The sequence below is a fragment of the Bombus impatiens genome, unplaced genomic scaffold (genome assembly GCF_000188095.3).
Source record: "Bombus impatiens unplaced genomic scaffold, BIMP_2.2 scf_0637, whole genome shotgun sequence".
In the NCBI taxonomy this organism is placed as follows: domain Eukaryota; kingdom Metazoa; phylum Arthropoda; class Insecta; order Hymenoptera; family Apidae; genus Bombus; species Bombus impatiens.
The window spans coordinates 1,652,063-1,674,055 of record NT_177056.1 but is presented as its reverse complement, the minus strand read 5'-3'; the positions used below and the strand labels follow the sequence as shown (position 1 = coordinate 1,674,055).

The window sequence follows — 21,993 nt, the reverse complement described above, 5'->3', positions numbered from 1 at the left end:
GTACCCTTTGTATTATTTAATAGAAAAAATACAATTTTCTAGCGGAATCCTACTTTCAAAATTATTTTTATGAAAATATGAATTTGTAGAAATATTATATGAAACAGAAATAATATGAACATCTTCGGGCTGGTTTTATAATTATGAGATAGATAGGATATTTAAAATTTTTCGAGGCTCTACGAAAGATTATAAAATAATTTCCGTGAAGGGAATGAGTATTGATATTTTTCTACTTCTTTTCTCTTTTATTTTCACTCCCCTCTTATTTTACAATTTGGTAAAAATGAAGGAGCACAAGTTGCATTCCAGAAATTAGAAAAGAAATAAAGAAAAATTGCGTGAGCTACCGTAGCGAATCGTGTCTCCGAAAGTAGAAAATAAAATTGTTACTGTTGGGCCAGCGTGTAACTGCAACATCCACGCAGAATGCTTTACGACAAGAAGGATGGCTGGGGATGAAAGTAAGTTTCTTTCCTTCTGCTTTTTCTTCTTTTTTTTTTTTTTTTTCTTTTGAGAATGTTCGAGTCACATAGTTTTTAGGATATGTGCTTCTTATCAAACAGAAAGTATATATACCATTTATATATTGTTTATTTTATTCTGCAAAAGTATCGTTCAACAGTGATTTTTTAAATGAGTAATTTTCGCAAAGAAGGGAAATTTCATTAATTTTTGAAGTATTATATAAATCGATACTCTTTATGTTAGAATACTCAAGATTCTTTTTATGTAAACGTATTCATTGTTTGTATAAAAAAGGTTCACTGAATTTATGGACATGTTATTCATTTATGGTGTAATTTTCATGCCATGAAAGTATTCTTCCATATTTTGAATAAATAAAGTATTCTAATAAATCCTGTATTTTTAAGAGGATTTAATTAGTGAAGCTAGTAAAAAGATTTGTATCTTTATTCATAAAGAGAGTCTTCCTAAGATCGTGAATGTTTATGCATTTATAGAAAATTGAAAAACTCACACGCTGTATCTGATATGAAAAAATATAGAGAATATCAAAAGTGAGTTAGATATTCGTTACAGCAGTTAAAGTATTAACTGAAACAAAGAAAAAATAATTTTAGAAAGCTGCAATCTAAATTAAGATATTTTTAAACCAATCTCCACTTCTCTCAAAGCACTAGAATCATAAAATGTTTCTTCAATTTTTATACTAACTGATAATTACAAATTAAACTAAATTGAATTTAGACAAGATCTATCAATGTAAAGAAAATTATTTGCACGAACAATTGGAATTTAAATATTTACCTGTGTAATTTGCATAAACATTCCTCAAAGAACAAACACAAACACATCTCCCTATATTTGCACCATAAATGAATAAAGTGGTCATAAGAATTAAACGGTTACTATATTCGACCATTTCAGTTGGAATCTGAAGCTCTTCTCATCGACAAATGTTTGTGTGCAAATAGATTTTTGACCGGAAGTAAATCTCAGAGAAAAGCCATGTGTGTTCCATATAAGCTCTGTCAATTCCGTGAAAAAATGGGAACTCTTCTTCTGCTGTTTCATGAATAGTTATGACAGTATCACTGTGAAAGTGCTTGTAAGCGCCTGACTTTTTATGGTCGAATTCCACGAGGAAATCGCAGAGAAATTGCAATTGACGGTGTCATCGATGACTAGACGAGAAATTCATTTGTCGCAAGAACGATTAAATCATTCTGTTAGAAAAAAAGAATTTTAGCTTGGTAATTCTTGCACAATAATTTCATTTAAAATAATTTCACGAATTATACTTTGGTTTCTGTCGTTCAAACATGGCATAATTCCCTTCTTGTACCATAATTTATTAACTGGTTCGTTTGGTCCGCCAATTAATCAACCACAAGTTTTTGTAGATTTGCATTGCAAGAAAATTGTATAAATAAGAGTCAATTCTAAGATAAATTTAAACATGGACGCTTATCTGTACATTTCAATTTACGAAGTTAACGAATGTGATCTCCTGAGAATGGCTCAGTCGTGATCTTTGTACGTGAAACACGATATACGGATTAAAACGTGGCAAACTCTAAAATTAAGTAAAATGAAGTTGACGCTCTCGCGGCGCTAGTGTCGCTCCACTAATCGTCATCGTGTTAATATTATTTTATACGTTTGAACAAATGAAGATTCTACTGTATAACAAGTTTTAAGAGTTTAGCAAGGACCAATTATCATTGCAAAGAGCTTCGGGTCCAACTGACCAAAACCAGAAGCACATAGAGAATTCCTGAGGGGCACAATTCTGTGCAAGCAACGTGCTGTCAATTCGAATTGCATGATCGACACACAAAGCCAGCTTAGCCGCCAGTTGAAGCAAAAACTGTCTCCGATCTGGCATAGTTCTAGCCTTAAACGTACACACATGGTTGTCGAGTAAAAGCAATGCAATCGTGGCTGACGAAAGCGTTCGAGTCCGATAGAAATACAGTGACTCACGAAAGTGTTTGCATACCTATCGTAGAAAACTTTGATATATATATATTATATATGCTATACAGGGGGTGCGACGGTTAGGTTGGGTTTAGGTTGGGGTTAGGTAATCATAGTAGAATCGGGCAAGGGGTCATTCTAAGGGGTGAAAGAAATAAGGAAAAATCTCGGGATAACACTTTTTCAATTTTCTTTTTCGAGAGAATCGAGTTTGACAATTTGGTAAGTAGATTTAATTCCGGTCTGAACAAGGCTAAATAATCGACATTTATCGGGCTTTAAATTGCATTTGAAAATAAGACAGAAACGAAGAATTGTTCTCACAGGAAACTGCATTTCTGAGAAAAATAAATTAGAAAATGTGTCAGGCGTGCTCGCGTACACGCCAGACCAATTCGTTTGCAAGTAAACGTATTCAAACATTATTTTTTCGGAAACGAGGCATCCCATGAAAAAATTGCATTCTATATTTTCGACTTATTTTTTCATGTAGAATCACCCCCTGCTCGATTGTACTATGTTTGCGTCTCACCCTGAATAATTTTGAAATTTTATTAGCATTATAATGAGAAATCGTGGTTATGTTGGTCAAGTTCGTGATGATTTTGAAACCAATTTCCTGTCTCGTTACGATGCTAATGAAATTTCAAAATCTTTCATATATGACGCATAATGTGTACATAATATATATAGCAAGATTTCTACGTGCGATGGAATATTTTGATGAGCTACTGTAAATGTACATGTGTATAAAAACGATTTGATACTGCATACAGGGGGGAAAGAGATTGCCAAGTAGCGAGAAGTGTTGAATTTTCGTAACTGTGATATGCATTACTAAAGGCTCTAGCGTTCAGAAATAGAAAGAAAATGAGAGAGAACGAGAAAGATTTGTTGTCCTTATTTAGAATTAGCGATATACCGACTAGGTTATACTCGTCAAATACGAGAAGTGTACATAGCCATTTCTAGCGACTGAGTTAATATTATACGATTCCTTTTTCCCTTTTTCTTCTTTTTCTGACCAATGCGAGGTCAATTAGTTCAAAAGACGTTCGAGTGTAATTGGGACGTGTGCTTGATCGTTTCTCCTAACTTTCACTACCGCTGTATTCTTCTGTGCAGAAAGGAGTTACATATTTGGTAGCTTCTTTTCATATTGGTCTTTGCATTACATTTTTAATAAATCGAAACTGGTTATCGATTACTGGTCAAATAAGTTTTTAAGAATAACAGATTTCTTTTGTTTAAAATTACAATTTGATCGAACTTGATGCTAGATTTAATATTCTTCGATTTACTTTAGATTTAATAGAAATTCGAAAGTGTCGTTGTTCGTTCCAATTTCGTGTTAAAGAGTTTCATCGATATATGAATGTTTTATCAAGAATTTTTAATCGCCGAAAATGTTAAAATAGGGTCTATCCCTAATCTAAAGTGTATAATTTAAGAAACTATTATACATTTATGAAAATTCCTTTCTGTACAGAAACAAATTGTACAATGAAAACGGGAAACACTGTGATTGTCATAGGACAAAAGCCAGCAAATCCCTATTTTCCAAATTTAACCTAAAAAGTCATTATTTTTCTAAGTCAACCCGTTTTTAAGAAAATAGAAAAATAGTAAACGAGGAAACTATAAAAATAGGACACTGACAGAGTTTCCCATTTCCATTCCACGAACTCATCTTACCTGATCGACTGACATTTCGATATAGTTCGATTATGGTGTGCACAGAGCGCGCGGGAAAATACAAAAGCGCGCGATTCCATTGCGATACCGAAAGTTCAGTCGAAATGAGATAACTCGTGTTTGAAAAATCATGCGAGATACGCTCTCTAATTAATTTCTTGAAATCCAATGTCCGACTCCTAACCTACTTTAATCCAATGTTTCCTAAAATGTACGCAGACGCTTGTGTGTGTCATGGCTGCCGTTATGGATCGAAAAAAATGTTCGATACATCGCCAATAAAACGTAAATGACCTGAGATCCAGGATTTCCTTCATTTACATGGTCAATATATCATGGTTAATTAATGTTAATGGATCACATAATTGAAGTTAGGGAAATATATACTACCTAACCTTAAACCTTCTGATGGGTTTTTAGGGTTTTTAGGGTTTATAGGATTTCTATGGATTCATAGGATCTAAATGATTCGTGGATGAGGAGATTTCTAACTAACGAGCCTTTAATCTAGAAAGTTATTGTTATATATTTTACCACTCTGACTATTATTGAACGTTGTTTGGGAAGTGTGTGGAAAAGTTTAAAAAAGTTTCAAAATTTAAAAATGTAAAATTTAATCGACTAATCGATAGATAAGTTTTCTTTCAAAAATTCTTCGCTGCCTACTGACTTAACCAGTCATGTTTCGAAAGACTCTCTCTCTCTCTCCTCTTCTCCTAACATGAATTCTTTTAGCAGACAGCGAAAAGCAAAGACCAGATCAAATTTCATAGATCGAATTTCATGCAATTAGTAGTGAATCAAATTGCCTCGCCTAAAACCCTGGTGCCACCTTGATGAAGCATTGTCCCTCTTATGACCAAATACTACGAAAAGATGATCAGGCAAGGAGTTAATTATCAAATATAAACTCCAACTAGAATTTATTCAAATTTATCTTAAGCTTGAAAGAACGCAATGAAACTTTCCAAACAACTCACCACTATAGTTGTTCAATATCAATGTTACTATAATGACTATCTGATATTTCTCACCGTCTTTAAGCTTGCCTAGATTTCTCCATAAATATCATCGGGCTACGCAGACATTTTAAACGCCACATACACACAATAATGGAGGAATCTTCCGAACGAATCTAACCTATGAAAGTACAGAGTTACGTCAGAATTTTGAGGATTTAAGACATAAATATTCAGAAATTCTGCTCTTCCCACTTAATCGTGACAGATTAATGTTTTAATTAAAAAAATCGTCCGAGTGCTATCGATTTATGGACTTTTACGTTGAAACAGGAAGATGGCTGATCGAAAAAGGAACGAAGACGGAAATTGTCGGTGTTCGGTTGAACGCATCAAGGAAAGTAGAGGATGATTCCGGCTTTCTACCAGTTTCAGTTTTCGATAGACCGGAACCTGGTGAATGTTCGCGAGTTTGGGCGGAAAACAAGAGTATTTTGTTATGGACGCCATCATGGTACAGCTCTTCAGGGACGAATCTGTTAAGGGCAGATAAAGATGATTTATTTTTATTTTTCTAAAGAAGAATTTTTACTTAAAGTTGTTCAGTTTTGTGTCTTTTTTATTGTTCGTCGATAGCAGTGACATATAGCCAATAAAATAAAGGGGCTTTATACAGTCAAGAGTACTTATTCAAAATAACGTCCATAGTAATTTTTGAAATCGTAATTGAATTTTTAAAACGAACTTAGATATATGCACCAATGTCCCTGAAGAGACAAAATGTATCAGCTGACCGACAAAAAAATCGAAGAAATCTATTTCCCTTGATTATTTATTTGTGATTATCGAAAGAACCTTCAGTTCGACTTTGTAATTCTAATTAATTTTTATCTAGTACCCACTAATGTTCATTTGTGATCATAGCGTTATTACGTTTTACAGCTGCCTTGTGATTGATTGAACCTTCGATTGTATTAAATGTATCGATTAATTATATTTTGTATACTGATTTTATCGTCACTTTCTTTATTTTCCTTGACCGTTTTCTCTTATTAACGCGTGTTATAGACTTTACAGGCATCGTTCGCAAAAATATCCACACTTTTAAATGCCTATGAGAACAGAAGTGCTCAAAATAAATTTTCAAAAATATTCAGAAAGAGAGTGAGATTGAAGTGCGATATTTTACGAAGATTACTTTGATGACGATGAATAATACATGAAACGATATTTGTGTATCGTATCACGGTGGTTTAAAAACTTAAAAGTTATTGGTTACATTAAAAATCGTACGTGTCTTTAAATCTCTTTAAATCTCTTCACATCATAATCATGAACAAACAGTATACATGCTCGCAAACAATGCCTACAACTCTATCGACGCCGCCATATTAATTTCCCGCCAAACCTAACCTAAATCGTGAGAACAAAGTACAACGAACTCAATAAAACTAGCTCAGATTATCTATAATTAGTCAAGCTTGATGAAATATTGTATTTTATTACGATAGTCTTACATGTTCAATTCTACGATCGTGTAATTACATAATTCCTCCTCAATCATGTTAATTCTACGTGAACGCCATGTTTTTCCTAGAATCATGCCGGTAGCACGATTTAATTGACCCGCCTGAGGTATCAAGCAACAGGTATCTGTTCACGTGTACTTCGTACGTGTAATTAAACCGCGTTGACGATCGTTTCTTGAAAAGGCTGATGAAAGTTTATTGCGTAATCATGTGGCACGCATGGGAAGTTGAAATTGCCGCTCAAAGAAATAACGAGCCACTGCAAGAACGTCGTCTCGATGGTTCTTTCGTTTGGATACGTTTCAGAAGCGACATTCAGTGAATGTAGCTTGTTCAAGTTTTGATTGATTTACGGCTGTGCCTTTTTGGAAACTTTAATGGAAAAATTTACAGATATTCAAATAATTATTACATTAATTAATCACGAATGAATTATTCCATTAGTTTTTTCGTTATCATCAACTTCCATTTTAGGAATTGCATGAAAACGTCTTGAAATTTTCATAATCGTTTCATCTGCTCCTTGAGATAGATTATTCAAATTCTATGCAATTCATTCATAAAACAAAAGAAAAAAAGAATAGTAGAGAAGAGCTTATTATATTGGAAGAAATCTTACGAAATATAACGCTTGCTTTAGTAAGGAAGACTATTGGAAAATGTATCGTATAAAACGTGAAGCTTACGTGGTCCAAAAACACCACTATCACAATCTCGAGTAGACGAAAAACCCAATCGTACGTACGATTACAGGTGCAACGAGGCGATGCAACAGGTTCAGAAGAAGGTGGGGTAGCGCAGGCGTGAAAGTCTTTGGTTTCACTTGTATTCGAAGAGAGCTAGCTGTCGGTAGTAGAAGAGGAGTAGGAGGAGTCGAACGGATCCAGAAGCGAAATCGTGCTCGTGCCGCGCACAATGCGTCTCCTCGACCGACCGGAAACGGATAATCTCGATATCGTTACGAACACGACGCGAACGAACAGAAGTTAAACCTTCGAGACCGCCAAGTGTGTAGTTTTATGGTGTTTTCGTGTGACTGACAGGTTCTTTCCTTCCTATTTCAAAAGTGTATAACTTATTTTAGCTTTCTCATGTCTTAAGTATTTTGATCAATTATTGACTAATTAGGCGATTATATTGTCTATTACGTATTACAATCTTAAAGTTAACTTAAAAATAGATTAAATAGATAATCGATATATAATCGATGTGTAATAACATAAATGATATTTGGATCTAGAAGGATCGAGTATTCCACTGTTTTCATTTAAATTGACGGAGTCTAATTCTGCATCTTTAGAATGAACGAGTTCTTCTATTAAATTCAAATTTCATGTAGCTGATTTTTCACTCAACCCTGGATTTTTCCAATCTGTAGATTCTGTTCTTTTTCTCGGTCTACAGTATCACGTAGTAACGACTATCTGAATAAAGAGAGTGTTCAAAATTACCCTAGAAAATTCCATTGAATAGCGAAAACTAAACACAGCGACTTCTTCAAAAATTCCTATCCAAAATTCTTTCTCGTTTAATAATAAGGACAAAGTACAGACTGGCCGAGATACAGGCCGAAAAGAAGAAGCCAGAATTTCTCCACATATACCACCGAAAATTCTGTTCAAATACAAAGACAAAATACTGAAGAAACTGAAAGGAAGAAAGCAAAAGATAAGAATGCCGGTAGAGTCGTCAATATATTGGGATTCGATCGGTTCTCAGCGTTCTACTTCCGTTGGTAGCTCCGGGGATGCATACAGCTCTGGAAGTGCCAGCAGACACTATGTCGACCCGTGGGATTTGGAGAATTATGTGTACCTACGTCGACATAGTGTCGCCAATCTGGCGCAACAGATGCCGCTACATCATCGTCGACCCACCTATCGGTTATCCCAAGAGGCAACCCCTGCTCAATCTGAATACTGGTGAGTGGTGGTGAACAAATTTCAAGAACAATCTGATAACGTTCTCATTAACCTCGTTAGGGCGATGGAATTTATGGTCACTTTCCCGATCATGTTAAAGAAAGTCTTTTCCGATCATGTTAAAGAGGGTTTTTTCCGATCATGTTAAAGAGAGTTTTTTACCGATCAAGTATAGCACTTTCGTCTTATGATCGTTGTGTAATATTCGTCTTGCAGAGAGAAGGATTTAAATTAGTTGATTGATAATAGGATCATTTGGTTTATAATCAAAGTATCAGAATTATATTTAGAAGATCGAAGATCATGCAACAAGGTATACATTCTAATCGGAAAATTGGACAATCACCGCTGTTTCAACTAATCTGCTGCTTCCCTCTTTACTTCCAACAGCACACGCAAAGTGCTTAAGCGTCATTCGTCTAAACACTTACCATACCCAACGCAGTGTAGCTTGGGCAACCGGACGAGAACCCATGCTTTCCGCGTGGCTACAACGTTGGCCAATCTGATAATGAAAATTACCCATATCTGACCCATAAGAGACCGTGAATCTTCACATCAAAGAAAAAGCAGAAATTGAAAAATCGAATAAATGTGGAACTACATACGTAGAATTTAAATCTTAAATCTTCTGATAAAATTAAAGATTCTCCTTAGTATTAATTTTTATTTCCTAGAAAAAATAAAATCGAGGATAAAATTGGAGATAACCGAGGAATAAAATTACAGCAACCTTAACCTTTCCATGGAATGATTTATAACCTCTTCGAATTAATCTTCCATTCTCAAAATTACGTTTCTCTAACAAGGACAATTCTCTAAACACGGAACAGATACGATGATTGGTATCGCTCGCTTTCCAATTACGACACATCTATCTACGTTCCCCCTGTGTTCTAATTTACTATGCAATTCGAGAATGTTTGTATCGTTACACCCATGTGGAACTGGGAATGTTAATTAATCCTGAGTGCTTGAAACCGATGAATGCCGTTAATCGAGCAGCAACATTAGTCGTTTCAGTGTAATAAACATCTGGCACTTGAAATTTGATCAGAATAAACACGTGTCGATCAAACGAACGTGTAATTTTAGTTATTAGAACTGATTAGACAACTTAAAAGATCGACAGATTAAAAAATAAAGAAAAAATCACAACGATATACGGTAGATTGCTGAGAGTGGCGTAAACCATTGAATTCCTTCAACAGAACGCTCGCAAATAAATCATGCTTGCTGTTTAGTATAACACTCCTGATAATCCATCTTTCCAGGGAATTGCGTAAAGGACCATATAATACTTCGTTTGCGAGCCTGATATTGTTCTTCTTTCTTTTACCTTCTTTTCGTTCACAGTCTGTTTAACCAAATATATTTTTCATAAGCTGGAATCTGCTCGAGACAGATTATATCAGTGGGTGCAAAGTAGGGCGCTGTGTTCTTGAGCATTGCTCTCGTATGATAGTACTTATTAAACTTAGCACACTTTTGCGCGATAGGGGGTAACATGATTTTCGAAAGCAATTGTTCTTTATAGCCACGCGAACACTTTTATGCTTTCGACATTTGAAAGGGATACGAATAATGAAGGAAACGAAACATAACCTTAAAATTGAATGGATAATCATTGAATGGATTAGCTAATCCAAAGAAAAGTGAGGTTATTTAGAATTAGGCGAATAATTGTACGATTGAAATGTTCATTATCCGTATGTTTTTTTTTTTTTTTTTTTAGTAATTAAAGCAAACTAGTAATTAAAGCACCGTAAGCAAACGTAGAACAAGATTCTCGAAAATGCTTGACGCGATCATAATGTTTCTAAGTACGAATATCTGGACAGAAAAATTCGAAGATAGAAAGCAAAGGGTAGTTCTCGTCTAGTAAAATAAACATTACAACACGATACAGAGACTTTTCTGTTAGAAGCAACACGATTAGACGAAGGTACTTTCGTATTTATTAAACAACTAGTAATATTTTCAACACGTGCGAAAAGTTACCTTATTTCTAAAGAGACAAAGAGAAAAGGGAAAAGATACACGCGTAAAAAATTGCGCAACCAGACGTTCGAACGATCACGAGACGCAATTACAATGGCATTTAATTGCCGGAAAGGGACACTTCCTTTAATCGTAATAGCCGTCCATTAGCGATGGAACGTGGTACATTGAACCCCGTAACGCTGTTTAAATCGATCATTCGGATCGCGTTTAGTGAAAGGCGAAATCCCTCAAGTGGTTTCGCGTTGCCTGCAATTCAGCGAAAAAACGGCGTAGAGAACATTTCGAACAGAGATTGCCGCTGGCAAGAGCTATGGCCTGCCTTAAAAAGGCAATTTCTCAGTTTGTTCTGTCGATTTATGGCACAACTGTCTCATAACTACTGTGTAACTAGATACAGAGAATAATTGCACAGGGCGTTTCACTTTTTGATCTATAAATCTGTTTTAATTACCTTTCGAATCTTTTTTCAATTTAACCGACAGGTTTATCTATGTTATAGAACGAAAATTCGATGTTTCGGAGGTCTACGCCAGTCTACTGGTTATTTTTATTCATTTTTATTCTCAGACATCTTCGTTATTCCTATACGCTAGGTATTTCATCGTTGTCGGTAGTTTTGAAGAGATTCGCTCGTTACGTTACTGCTAACTTAAAAAAGCTACTTTTAAGGAATATTCATCTTCTTGATACATCGATCGCGTGTTATGAGCTATCACCCGAAATAATAGTCTAACGAAAGAATTCGTTGCAAATTTGCAATTGGAGAAATGAAACTGCCTGTATATTGGAAGATAACCTAAAAATCAAAGTCCCCGTGTTCTTCATATATTAAGCATAATTGATGTATTGTAATCGTCGATGTATATTAACCATAGATGTTTAATTACACGATTCGACTTTAGCACGTTGTCTCTCGGACATGTATCATCGTCATTCGATGCAATTATAGGGTCGTACGAGACTGAAAATGAAAGTGGCGTAGAGCAAAAAAGTTAAGAGAGCGCCTTGCGTAAAATGTTATAATTTAGTCGTTAGTACTTCACGGTAAAATTTTAGTCGATCAGTAACAAAAAAAATTTCCAGCGAATTATTCGACAGTTCTTGTTTTTTACAATGACCCATTGCCTGATCATTATTATCTGTATTTACTGTATGATCCATGAACCTTTGTATGAACCATGAGCGTTTGTCTTGGCAATAAGTTTAACACTGGCAAAAAAAAACGCTAGAACCACCAGAAATCTTTAATGACGGTATATTTTTAGCCTTGAGATAAAAAAAAGAAGAAAATAAAAATTTAGCGTGCGAATGGCAAAAGTAGCTGACGAACGTTGCAGGTACTCGTCGTCGGTGAGAGAACCTGGCTACGACGCGCCTGCTTTCGTGGAAGAATTGTATTGTGGACCAGCCAGACTCACGAACAATAGTTGCTACTATCATCAGCCAATCTACGAGGACGAAGTACCGGATTACGTCGCCCCTTTTCCGGTCTACGCGCCTCTCTCCGGTAAGATTAATTGCTTTTTCCCTGACAGTCCTTGCCACCCATCAAATCGAGGCCTCTACAGTGAATTAAACACGGAAACAACAGAAAGTGTTTTCAGAAGGAAAACTAGAACTCGCTTCATCTAGATGTACACATGTATGTAGTTCTTTGATAGCTTTCTTTGATAACATTATGATAACTTTCTTTGATAGTATTTTGACAGACTAACAATAAGTAATTGAACTACTACTCGTTAGTGGTATACTGTGGTCTATACCGATACTATGGTCGAACAGTCTTTGATCCATAAAAATGGTTCACTATGACACAAAAGCTTATAATTTTCTCGTGAACTTTTGTACCCAGTCTTGTATTTATAATTTCGTTATCGACTTCAACGCGTCGATTCCTAGTAACTATTTCATTTAGTTGGTTTGTACTAAATAATTTTTAGCCCAGTTTGCTTGCTATATCTTCAGATTGTCAGAGCTTTAGTGTGTGACAGAGCTACTTATCTTTGAATAAGTTCTACACCTAATTTAATTTCTATACTTTCATTTAGCGATCACTTATCTATCAAATGGTTCATTTTATTCGATGATTCACTTTGATACGAATTTTATGAGGCACAGTGATCTGGTAACCAGTTCAGTTCTCTGATAGATAATTCTCTTTGATAGGTTGGCTTTGTACCAATCAGATCGTATCAGAGAACCGTCTAGTAATTATCTATCTGATACAGCTCTATTGTAGAACATCAAGTTATATGATTATATAATTAGAAAATTGATACGTCTCAAAGATAGACTAGACGTTAAGTCACTTTTAACAATCTATGATCTGTGAACGTTTAGATTCTTTTGTACTTTACACGGAGGCACGTTGTATTCTGCAATTAACACTCTTATATAACATTCTAATATTCTAAACAATGAGAATATCCAATATCAAAACTGAATCAGAATGAAACCACTGAAGAACCATGCGCAACATACATTCTACTCTGATCTGGACCTTGAAAACGGAAGTTCTAGGTCTGTAAGCAAGTCTATAATTATACTGACCCGATATTCCTGATCAGAAAACCGTGATACCTACTGATTTTCACTTGCTTTCACACAGTTCGTATTCAGCCTATTGCATTTTCCGGCTACAGCGTTCCTTTTTCCTCATAAAGAGTTTATACAAGGAAGGATGTCTCACAGGAAGAAACTCATCTGAATACACATTCATTAAAACTCTCTCAATTTTTTGCTGTTAACTTTAGAATCGACTAAATAGATGAACGACGTAGCAAGTGAACCATACGATCCATATCATTATTTCCTGCAGATTTCTCCTGACCCGATTTCCGAGTTTATCCGAGAAATATCTCCACGCCATTTATTATATCTCTGTTATATTTCTCCAATTAAAGCAGAAAAATTGTTAACGATTTTACGAGGTAAACTTTTAATCAGTTTTAATGCAGAGCTCGGACGTTTTTAAAATCAAATTTCCGCGTCCTGAAATTCTACGCTGATCTGACATGTTGCAATTCAAATTTTGATTTCCAATTCTTTCTCCAATACATACTGCCTGGAAAAATAAAAACTAATAAATACGGAGAATATACATTTATACCAGAATCATTCTACTAAATATCCATTATATCAAATATATATTATATATTTAATATAATGAATATAATTCCTTAATAAGATGAACAATTTTTAACAACACCATGTGTAATATATACGCGTATCCTGTTACATGTATGTTTATGTGTATCCTAAATTTTTTCCTGCAGGAATAGAGTACGTAATTAAACAGAATACGTAATCAAAACTGTACCTGACTATTATCAAGTGAAACCATAATTCGCCTGGTCGAAAACCACAAGTCGTGGCGAAGCGCGTTTTCTCTGTCCGATAATTGATATTCCTGCACGCAGTGAACTGGTTACGATTCAAAGAGATTATGCAATTGGCGCGTTGTATCGGCTCTGCACGTACCAATGCGTTTGATCAAGGAACAGATTTCCGTTTCGGGTCCGGTTCAGGAATCCCATTAATGGTCGTGTTACGGTGAACTGGACCTTGCCGATGGCAACAAACCAACCGTTTCTTCCTCCTTAACCGGTGCGTGTCCATTTCTTCTTTCTTTTTTAATCCTAATACTCGTAATCTATTTTAAAATACCTGTTTACAGTATTTTAAGAAACGACATTTTTAGGTTATGTCAGTCATGTCAATTATCGTTGAGTTTATTATTCAAAGTTAGGAAACCAGCTATTTTTTTCATTCATAACGTTCAATTTAATATCGTAATAAATCTTTTTCTGCTGTGGCCTTTTGATACTCGTAAGTGGCTGTGGCAGTTCGAATGTTTGCACCTGTTGGGTGTGTCTTGAAAGCGACTGCTAGAAATAGAATTGATTATGACTGATTGCGCGTAGTAAGAGGCAGTCGTAAATTTTCTAATCGAAAGTTGTATCGCGTGAAATCTTTGCTTTGTTCGAGGTGTTTCGTGTATGATATAACAGAAACGCATCGAAAATACAGAATTTATGAACTGCAAATTCATCACGTACAATACGAGAAGAAATATTCGGAATTGTACATGTGAGTTAAATTACATACGCGTACACATATTTGGCAGATGTGTAATTTCTATGCAAATATAAGCAATCGACCCAATCGTCTGTGTTGATTAAAATCTCGACCATACACAACGCGCACGTGAAAATATACTGTATGCTCGTTATACGTGTTCGACGTTGCGTATTGCCGCTTATTGACCAGCAAATTTTATCTCAAACATTTTGCGAGTGATAAAGGTAATTGGAACGAAGCGATTATGCAAAGAACAATTATTTGCGATAATACAAAAGCGCTACAGCAAACACGTTTCGATATGCGTCGTATTTTCATAGGTGCACACGTCACAATTTCTATCGTGCCCTAGAAAGTCCCAATCGCAATGATAAATCGTGACACGCGGCGCTAGTGTCGCATCCTCGCACGATTTCGACACGCAATTATTTTTCTGCGGCTTTCGATTGCCTCTCTGCTTTCACATGCGACTAAATAGATTCTGTGTATGTATAGAGCACTGACAATGACAATCATAATGGTGTAAATCATTGTTACCCACTGTTATTTTTCTATTTTTTTTTTTTTTTTGTTATCATCTTCTGGGTTTATCATTATAAAAAATTGATTGTATATCTTTCAGGCCAGGTAGACGCATGGGGGCAGATACTCTACAAACATTTTCGCTTTCTAAGTAATTCTTCTACCTCCTAAATCAGTATCAGTTGTCAACGCCATTCCCATACCGTACCATCATCAATACAATGTCCCATTGAAACACACATAGACAAGAAATTCTCCTTTTACCTCAAATTGTCTTTATTAGCCGACTTAGAAAAAGGAAACAGAAATTGCAAGAGAAGTTTGTTCTGACTGTCGTGCGAGTGCGTCAGAAAGTATCTAAACGAAATTATACGTGTCATCGCGAACGATTTCCATGTCCTCGTTCCGAATCTCGCGAGCCTCGATACGAGAAAACGCAGAGGAAGGCGTCGCGTCGGTAGGCGTCGAATCCGCACGTTCCTCCGCACCCGGTCTAACGTCAAGTTTATTAAACGAGAACACGTCCATGTAATCGATTTCAAAACATTTATAAGACTTTTTTCAAGTGGTCTTTAATGTCGTTTCAGAAGCGAGACACGGTGAATTCATGGAAGACCATAGGCGATTTGGACACAAATACAAGTCTACGTCTATGAGAGAGCTTCATAGGTATTCGAATTATTATCAGTTTTGTACACTTATGGAAAATTTAAGGAACTTACAAAATATACATAATACGTAAAACTATGTAACATATCCAGATTAGAATAATCGCTGTAATACCTAATAACTGAAATTCTTAGTCGAATTTTCATTTCTTTAATTGTCTTTATAAAGACACGTAGTCTAGCTGTTATAAATGATTCTTATGTTAATAAACGATTGTTCGGTGAGTTTTATTTCTGTTCGTTTTTAGAGATCCATATGTGATTTTCTTTATTTTTGTAGATCTATGAGCGTCGACGCTAACCTTCCGCCAATGGATTCTATAGAATTAGGTAAGCAATTTCAATGATCATAGCTCTTCGTGATTTAGAGATGTGTATCAGGTATATCAATGAAACCGATGCCGTTGAAGAAAAGAAAAATACAAAGTTTTATCTATGAATTACGAAACAAATCCCGATCAAAATTTATAATTGGTTTTATTAAAATGTTTCATTTATAATCTGGAATACTGCAATTTTCCGTATCTAGATTATTTCATTTCTTATTAATTTGTTTTCACAGATATGCCAGATTATCGTTCTCAGCAAGAATACACATCGATGGAACAAGAGAAATACATGGTAGAAATTATTCCACCACCTCATTTGGACCTAAACACATATGGACATCTAAAAATCGATTACACGAACAGCTGGAATTCTTTGAATCGAAAAATCCGAAAATAATTGCCAATAAGATTTTTCTTTTCAAAGAAAGCATTAAATTATTCTTCAGATATACTAATATATTGATACTTAGTGATATCGCCAATTATTTATGTAATATACTACAAGTATGTACGATTTAAGAAACTTAAAATCGAACCAAAAATTATTCATAGTTTAATTTACTCGAGTATACGAAAATCAGAAGCTAACTTTTCATTTACTATAAATACAGTAAATTAATCTATTTTATATGAGTCGTAGTATAGTTGCGTCTCGTATGAGAAATAATAAATGCTAAATACCCATTTTAAGGAATGTCTATTATAGTGTCTCTGTCTTCGTGAAATAATTTCCTCTTCTTCGTAGCACAGTTTCTATTTGCAGCTTCATTGTCGTTGCGCGCCTCCAATGGCACGCTATTGATTGTTTCTATGTCCAATTCCGGCCATCTATAGTTGATATCATCAGGAACGTAAAGTCACACGAATTTAATGTTATGAATATAACACTTAATAAAGAAAGTTGAGAAAATTTGAATATTACAAAAATATAGCAAGAAGATGGAAATAAAATTTCCTTGCAAGTTGATTGCAAATTTTGAAAATTTAAGATCAATAGAAAAATTAATATTATAAATGTATACATAAATTACGAATTATGAAATGTAATAGAACAAATTAAAACAATTCCAAAGTTATAAGAATAAAATAGATATATAGTTAAAACTGAAAGCTCGTAGCAATACCTAAAGAAAGACACCTTATTTTTATTCTTTCCCAAATTCTTTGGACGTTCTCTCTTTTTAGATTCTCTCTGATTCGAAGAAAAAAAAAAAAAAAAAGGGAAAGAAACATTTGGTTCGTAAATAAAGTTGCAAATTTCGTGGAGCATTCTTCAAGTAGAAAATATTAAATTACAGATGTGGAGGCCTGTTTTCCGTTCTGCAGCAACATTTTATATCTCTGTAGTTCGTCAAAGTGTTGCTGCTTTAACAATGCGACGTTTTCGTTGTGTTTCTCTTCCTGCATCACTAATTGAGCTTTTAAAACTTCCAGTTCGTCTTGCAATTTGCATACTACGTTTACAACGATACAACTATCAATTTATTGCCTACTTTGTTATATAAATAAAGTAAAACAAATAACCATATCGCTGTTTACTTTGCTAAATAAATGAAATAATCATTTTACTTTGGTTGTTGTTTCCACCACGATCTTCTGCATTAATCAGACGCAAATGATCACACTGTTCCTTCAGCTCTTCATTTGTTTTACGAAGATCGTCCCTTTCAGTCTGCAATTTTTCAACGATAGACTTATATCTATTTTCTAAAAGCAGATAAGTTGTGGAAAGTTTCTCCAGATTCATCTGTAACCTCTCGGAACGTGCTTTTTCTATCGACATAGCTTCCTCTTGCATTTCACAATAAGCTTTCAACGCAAGGTACGCCTGTTGATTTTTAGAAAATTAGAAAACCGATAAATTAAAAGATTGAACGAAGAGAAATGAATCTTTGTCACACGTCTCTGATTCTCGCGAATTCCTCGAGAATTCCTTGTAATTCACAACTGAGGTACTCTTGTTCCTCCATCTTGAAATACTTCGAATCTTGGAAGCAGCCGAGAAACTCGAATCAAAACAATTACCTTAATAGTGGAATAATTTTCATTTGAAAAATTGGAAAATAGGTTATTGGGGAATCGATATTCTTTCTTAATATTTCTTTCGAATTATGTGTACATTTTAAATTTGCAAGTGCATACATTGAGTTAAATAGTGAAATTATTAAAAGGATTTAAATTTAGAATGGGCACGAACCACGTGGTTCGAGTCTGAGATTATACAATAGAACAAACACAATAGAATACTACAATACATTGAAACGATATTAACCATATTACAATTTGTTCTAAGCACTAAAAATTGTTTGAATATCATCTTACTGGTTTGCTCACTGCGTTTCATTAGATACCTTTACAATCTTCTGTTTTTTTCAATACAAATAATTCTTTAATCTAAAAAGTATCTCGTAAAAGTTTAATAAACATTTATAACTAACTGCGAATACAAAAATAAAAAGATAATGTCGAAAAGCTGGAAGAAAAACAAAATTAATAAACAATACACCGTTAGATAATCGTAATGTGATAATAATTCCCGCTTAAAACATTTTATCCAATAATTATTTATTGATATATAACATGAGATGAAACAATAATTATTAAAAGCTTCCTACGTGGATTATTCACCAACGTATAAGCGTTAATAATAAAGTTCTCTCAATTAGCAAATGAACGTGTTAAAGGCCAGAGGATAACGATCGTTTTCCAATGAAGTTGTCCGCAAGCGTGTTAACGTTTCGTCTTTTTTCTCGTTTGACTTCGTACATCGTCGACAAAATGACAGGAATTCCCTCGGGGCTGAAAATATGCGATGCAATCTAAATCCACGATCACCGCCAGCCACGAGAACGAGGAAAATGAATCGATGGAAGAGTCTGTTTTCGAGCAGATATGCGACACAATATTCGTTCTGATACCAGAAGGTGTGTGCACAATTTTCTACAAAAAAAAAAAAGAGAAAAAGAAAAAGCAAAAAAGATCGAGGGATTTTTCTTGAAATACGGCTCTCCATGACGTTTCAGCGAATCGTTTTATCTTATGAATTTATCAGAATAAATGGAGTTCTCTAAAATGATAGCTATTTTCCATGGCAGAATTTTCAATGTTTCGTTTATGAACTATATTGATTCTATATCGGTGACTGATGACTGTAAACTGGCCATAGATGCGTATTTATGATGGGGTTCTATGACAGTGCCGCGACTGAAGCAGCTGTTCCTAAGTTGGAGCCAGCTAGGTATCGAAGACAGAGTACAATTAGACGCGAAAGTGGCCAACTGGTGCTGTCCTAACAGGCGACAGCTATACAAACCTTTGCAAGAGGCGTTGGTTCGCTGGGAAACTGTGCAGGACACTCAAGGTTACTTATTATCAGTACAAAACTCAACATTTCGATTCTCTCATTATTTTTCACAAATATGGTTCATGGTATTATTACATCTGTTAATTCAAATGCTCGTTTATTACGAATAAAATATCTCGCTATTTATTACTATTTTTACTTCTGACATTTTCCTTGCTTTCGCTTAATTCTTTGCAAATATTTGAAAAACATTGATACTAAATAGTTGATGTATTAAATGTTTACTGCAACATCCAGCATTAGCAAAATAACAAAATATTCAAAATCCCTTTCTTTCCAATGCATAAACACTACTTAATGTAAATATAACCTCTACGTCACGATCGTCGAATTGGAAAGAAAAAAAAGAAAGAAAAAAAATAGAAAACCTCAACCGCCTCCAACTCTCGATGAATTATATTATAGATTCGGGCCACGATTGATTAACACATGATTATTCATGAATTATAACAGGCGCTCCCGGTTGCGAGCCAGGTATGGTCTCGTTTTCCTGTGATCCTCAACTGGAGGAGGAGTTGGTCAGCGTTATTTACAGCCTGGAACTTTTGTTCAGCAAAAATCGACGAGGCAGAGAGATCGATATGGACTACGAAATTGGTCGATGCACAGAATTAAGAAGAGAGATGTCCTTGAATCTAAACTGCGATGGAAATCTATGCTCGATTCTCAGTGCAAAAGACAGGGCACCTCACTCTGTGCATAGTTGCAGCTACATAGCCGATTTTAAACGACCTGACGAAGAACTGAGCGGTTATCTGACCAATTAAGCATCGATCGTTATATTTCAGCTCATTTTCATCTCTGACGTTCTGTCTGGATATATCGAAAATTCTCTAAATGCAGAAACACTGATCCTTTCTTTTGCGAACAACTTCGTGTTTGGTTATTCTGGATGAGTTTCTTTAATAGAAGAGACGAAGTAGTATAAAGTATAGCGTAAGTGCCAACAAATATAAAAATGTGTAGTTAACTAGAGTAGTTTGAAAAAGAGGTTAGGTTTCTTTGCGATAAAGAATTATTTTTCAAGGCGTAGCCAATGAAATTTTACGATGAAATTATAAATACACTGGAAGAAACTAGTTAATAAGAAATCATTCGAACGACAACAATTTTATCGAAAATACCAGAGATAATATTTTATCAGACGAGTACTATAGTTCTGTTGATTAAAAATACAATATATAAAATAAACTGCTAATTTATCTAGCTTACTCTAATAAAAGCGATAAATACTTATCAAGGTAAAGATTAATTAAAAATAACTAATGAATCTGCTATTTAAGATTAAACAAAAGTATCTAAAAAATTGAAAGAAAAAGAAAAATTATTTTAGAAAATTATCAAAATAAGTCGACAATTAATTAGCGACATAAAATGTTTTATTAACCATCGTTATACGGTCAAGGTGTACGAGCATACATTTAATTCAATACGATAATGAAAGATGTCATAAAATCGTATGTTAATTCTCGCCACAAAAATCACCTTGCCTATCATCAACACCATTCTTCTCGTATCAATCCTTTTTTTCGTTATCATTTTTTCTTTTTGTCATTTTCTGTTTTCTTTTCTAATACATTTATTACACAGCAGTAATGAGTTTATTCAGGACGAACACTGTTTCTTACGAGAGAAAGGTAAACGTTATGTAATACGTGTACACATGAATTAACCGCGAGAGCAAGGAACATCCTTCATAATCTCTCACTTCGTTATCTTTCGGACTATAATTTTGTGCAGCTTGGCAAACCAACGGGAACGCAGCCCTTAATCGTTCACGACACTCATCATCTTTAATTATTATTTACAGAATCGTCATTTAAAATCAGACTGATTTCGAGTTGGATCCAATGCGGTCCTCGACTTCGGTTCCTTCGTTAATACGCCAAAAATTTGCTTCAATGAAGAATGTCTAGGAGAACCTAACTTATTCCAGATCACATCAGCCTGTTAAGTACTGCAATAGTTCGCTAGATGGCGGCTACAACGCTTTAGAAGAATCTCAAGTGGGATCTGGAATAATTAAAGTCCCTTTTTTGTATTTTTTTCCTTTTTCCATTTTTACTTTTTTGTTTTTTTTTTTTTTTTTTAGAAAAATTCACGAGTCTAGGACCACAAAGGAGAAAAGTTTCCTGTTTGAAACACGATTAGCTATTCTCCTTGCGGAGGAGAGGGTCGCTCGAGGTCGAATTCAGTTTGAATCACAGCTGTCTGACAACTATCATCCAATAGTTTGATTGGACGAGTTTCTATTGCTACTAGTTTATTTATTATTATTATTATTATTATTTTTTACTTTTTTTTATTTTGGACGATATCCAGCTTCTAGGGCCTTGACGAAACAACTCTCGAAGAAACACCCCAGGCAGTGACTGTTCTCTAGCATTCTGTGGTTTCTTGAAACTTCAAAGAAGTCTGAATTTCATTTAAACGAGATTGCTGTCGAGTTGAACGTGGTGTCGCTTTTTTTTTTTTT

General features: G+C 34.7%; 3 protein-coding genes across 6 annotated transcripts; 2 read left to right on the top strand and 1 right to left on the bottom strand.

Annotated features, from left to right (window-relative positions):
* Positions 1-184: 184 nt before the first annotated feature.
* LOC100747255 lies at positions 185-16,835 on the top strand. Of its 4 annotated transcripts, none has more exons than XM_012389172.3 (7): positions 185-464; positions 7,382-7,671; positions 8,168-8,550; positions 11,892-12,061; positions 15,744-15,825; positions 16,105-16,154; positions 16,387-16,835. In XM_012389172.3, exons 3-7 carry the CDS (start codon positions 8,303-8,305, stop codon positions 16,548-16,550), a joined length of 714 nt encoding a protein of 237 aa, XP_012244595.1. In that variant the 5' UTR covers positions 185-464; positions 7,382-7,671; positions 8,168-8,302; the 3' UTR covers positions 16,551-16,835. The 4 variants fall into 4 exon arrangements, with proteins under 4 accessions (XP_012244595.1, XP_024225482.1, XP_024225479.1 ...); XM_024369714.2 differs by having other exon boundaries at positions 8,085-8,550; XM_024369711.2 differs by having other exon boundaries at positions 8,007-8,550.
* LOC100742992 (centrosomal protein of 83 kDa-like) lies at positions 16,684-18,942 on the bottom strand. Its single transcript, XM_003491780.4, has 5 exons — positions 18,055-18,942; positions 17,723-17,981; positions 17,450-17,607; positions 17,278-17,345; positions 16,684-16,981 (listed from the first exon to the last, which is right to left on the bottom strand). The coding sequence occupies exons 1-5, from the start codon at positions 18,121-18,123 to the stop codon at positions 16,840-16,842; spliced, it is 696 nt and encodes a 231-aa protein (XP_003491828.2). The 5' UTR covers positions 18,124-18,942; the 3' UTR covers positions 16,684-16,839.
* Positions 18,935-21,600, top strand: LOC100747374. The gene is made up of 3 exons (XM_003491810.4): positions 18,935-19,077; positions 19,350-19,514; positions 19,971-21,600. Exons 1-3 carry the CDS (start codon positions 18,966-18,968, stop codon positions 20,282-20,284), a joined length of 591 nt encoding a protein of 196 aa, XP_003491858.1. The 5' UTR covers positions 18,935-18,965; the 3' UTR covers positions 20,285-21,600.
* The last annotated feature ends 393 nt before the right edge of the window (positions 21,601-21,993 follow it).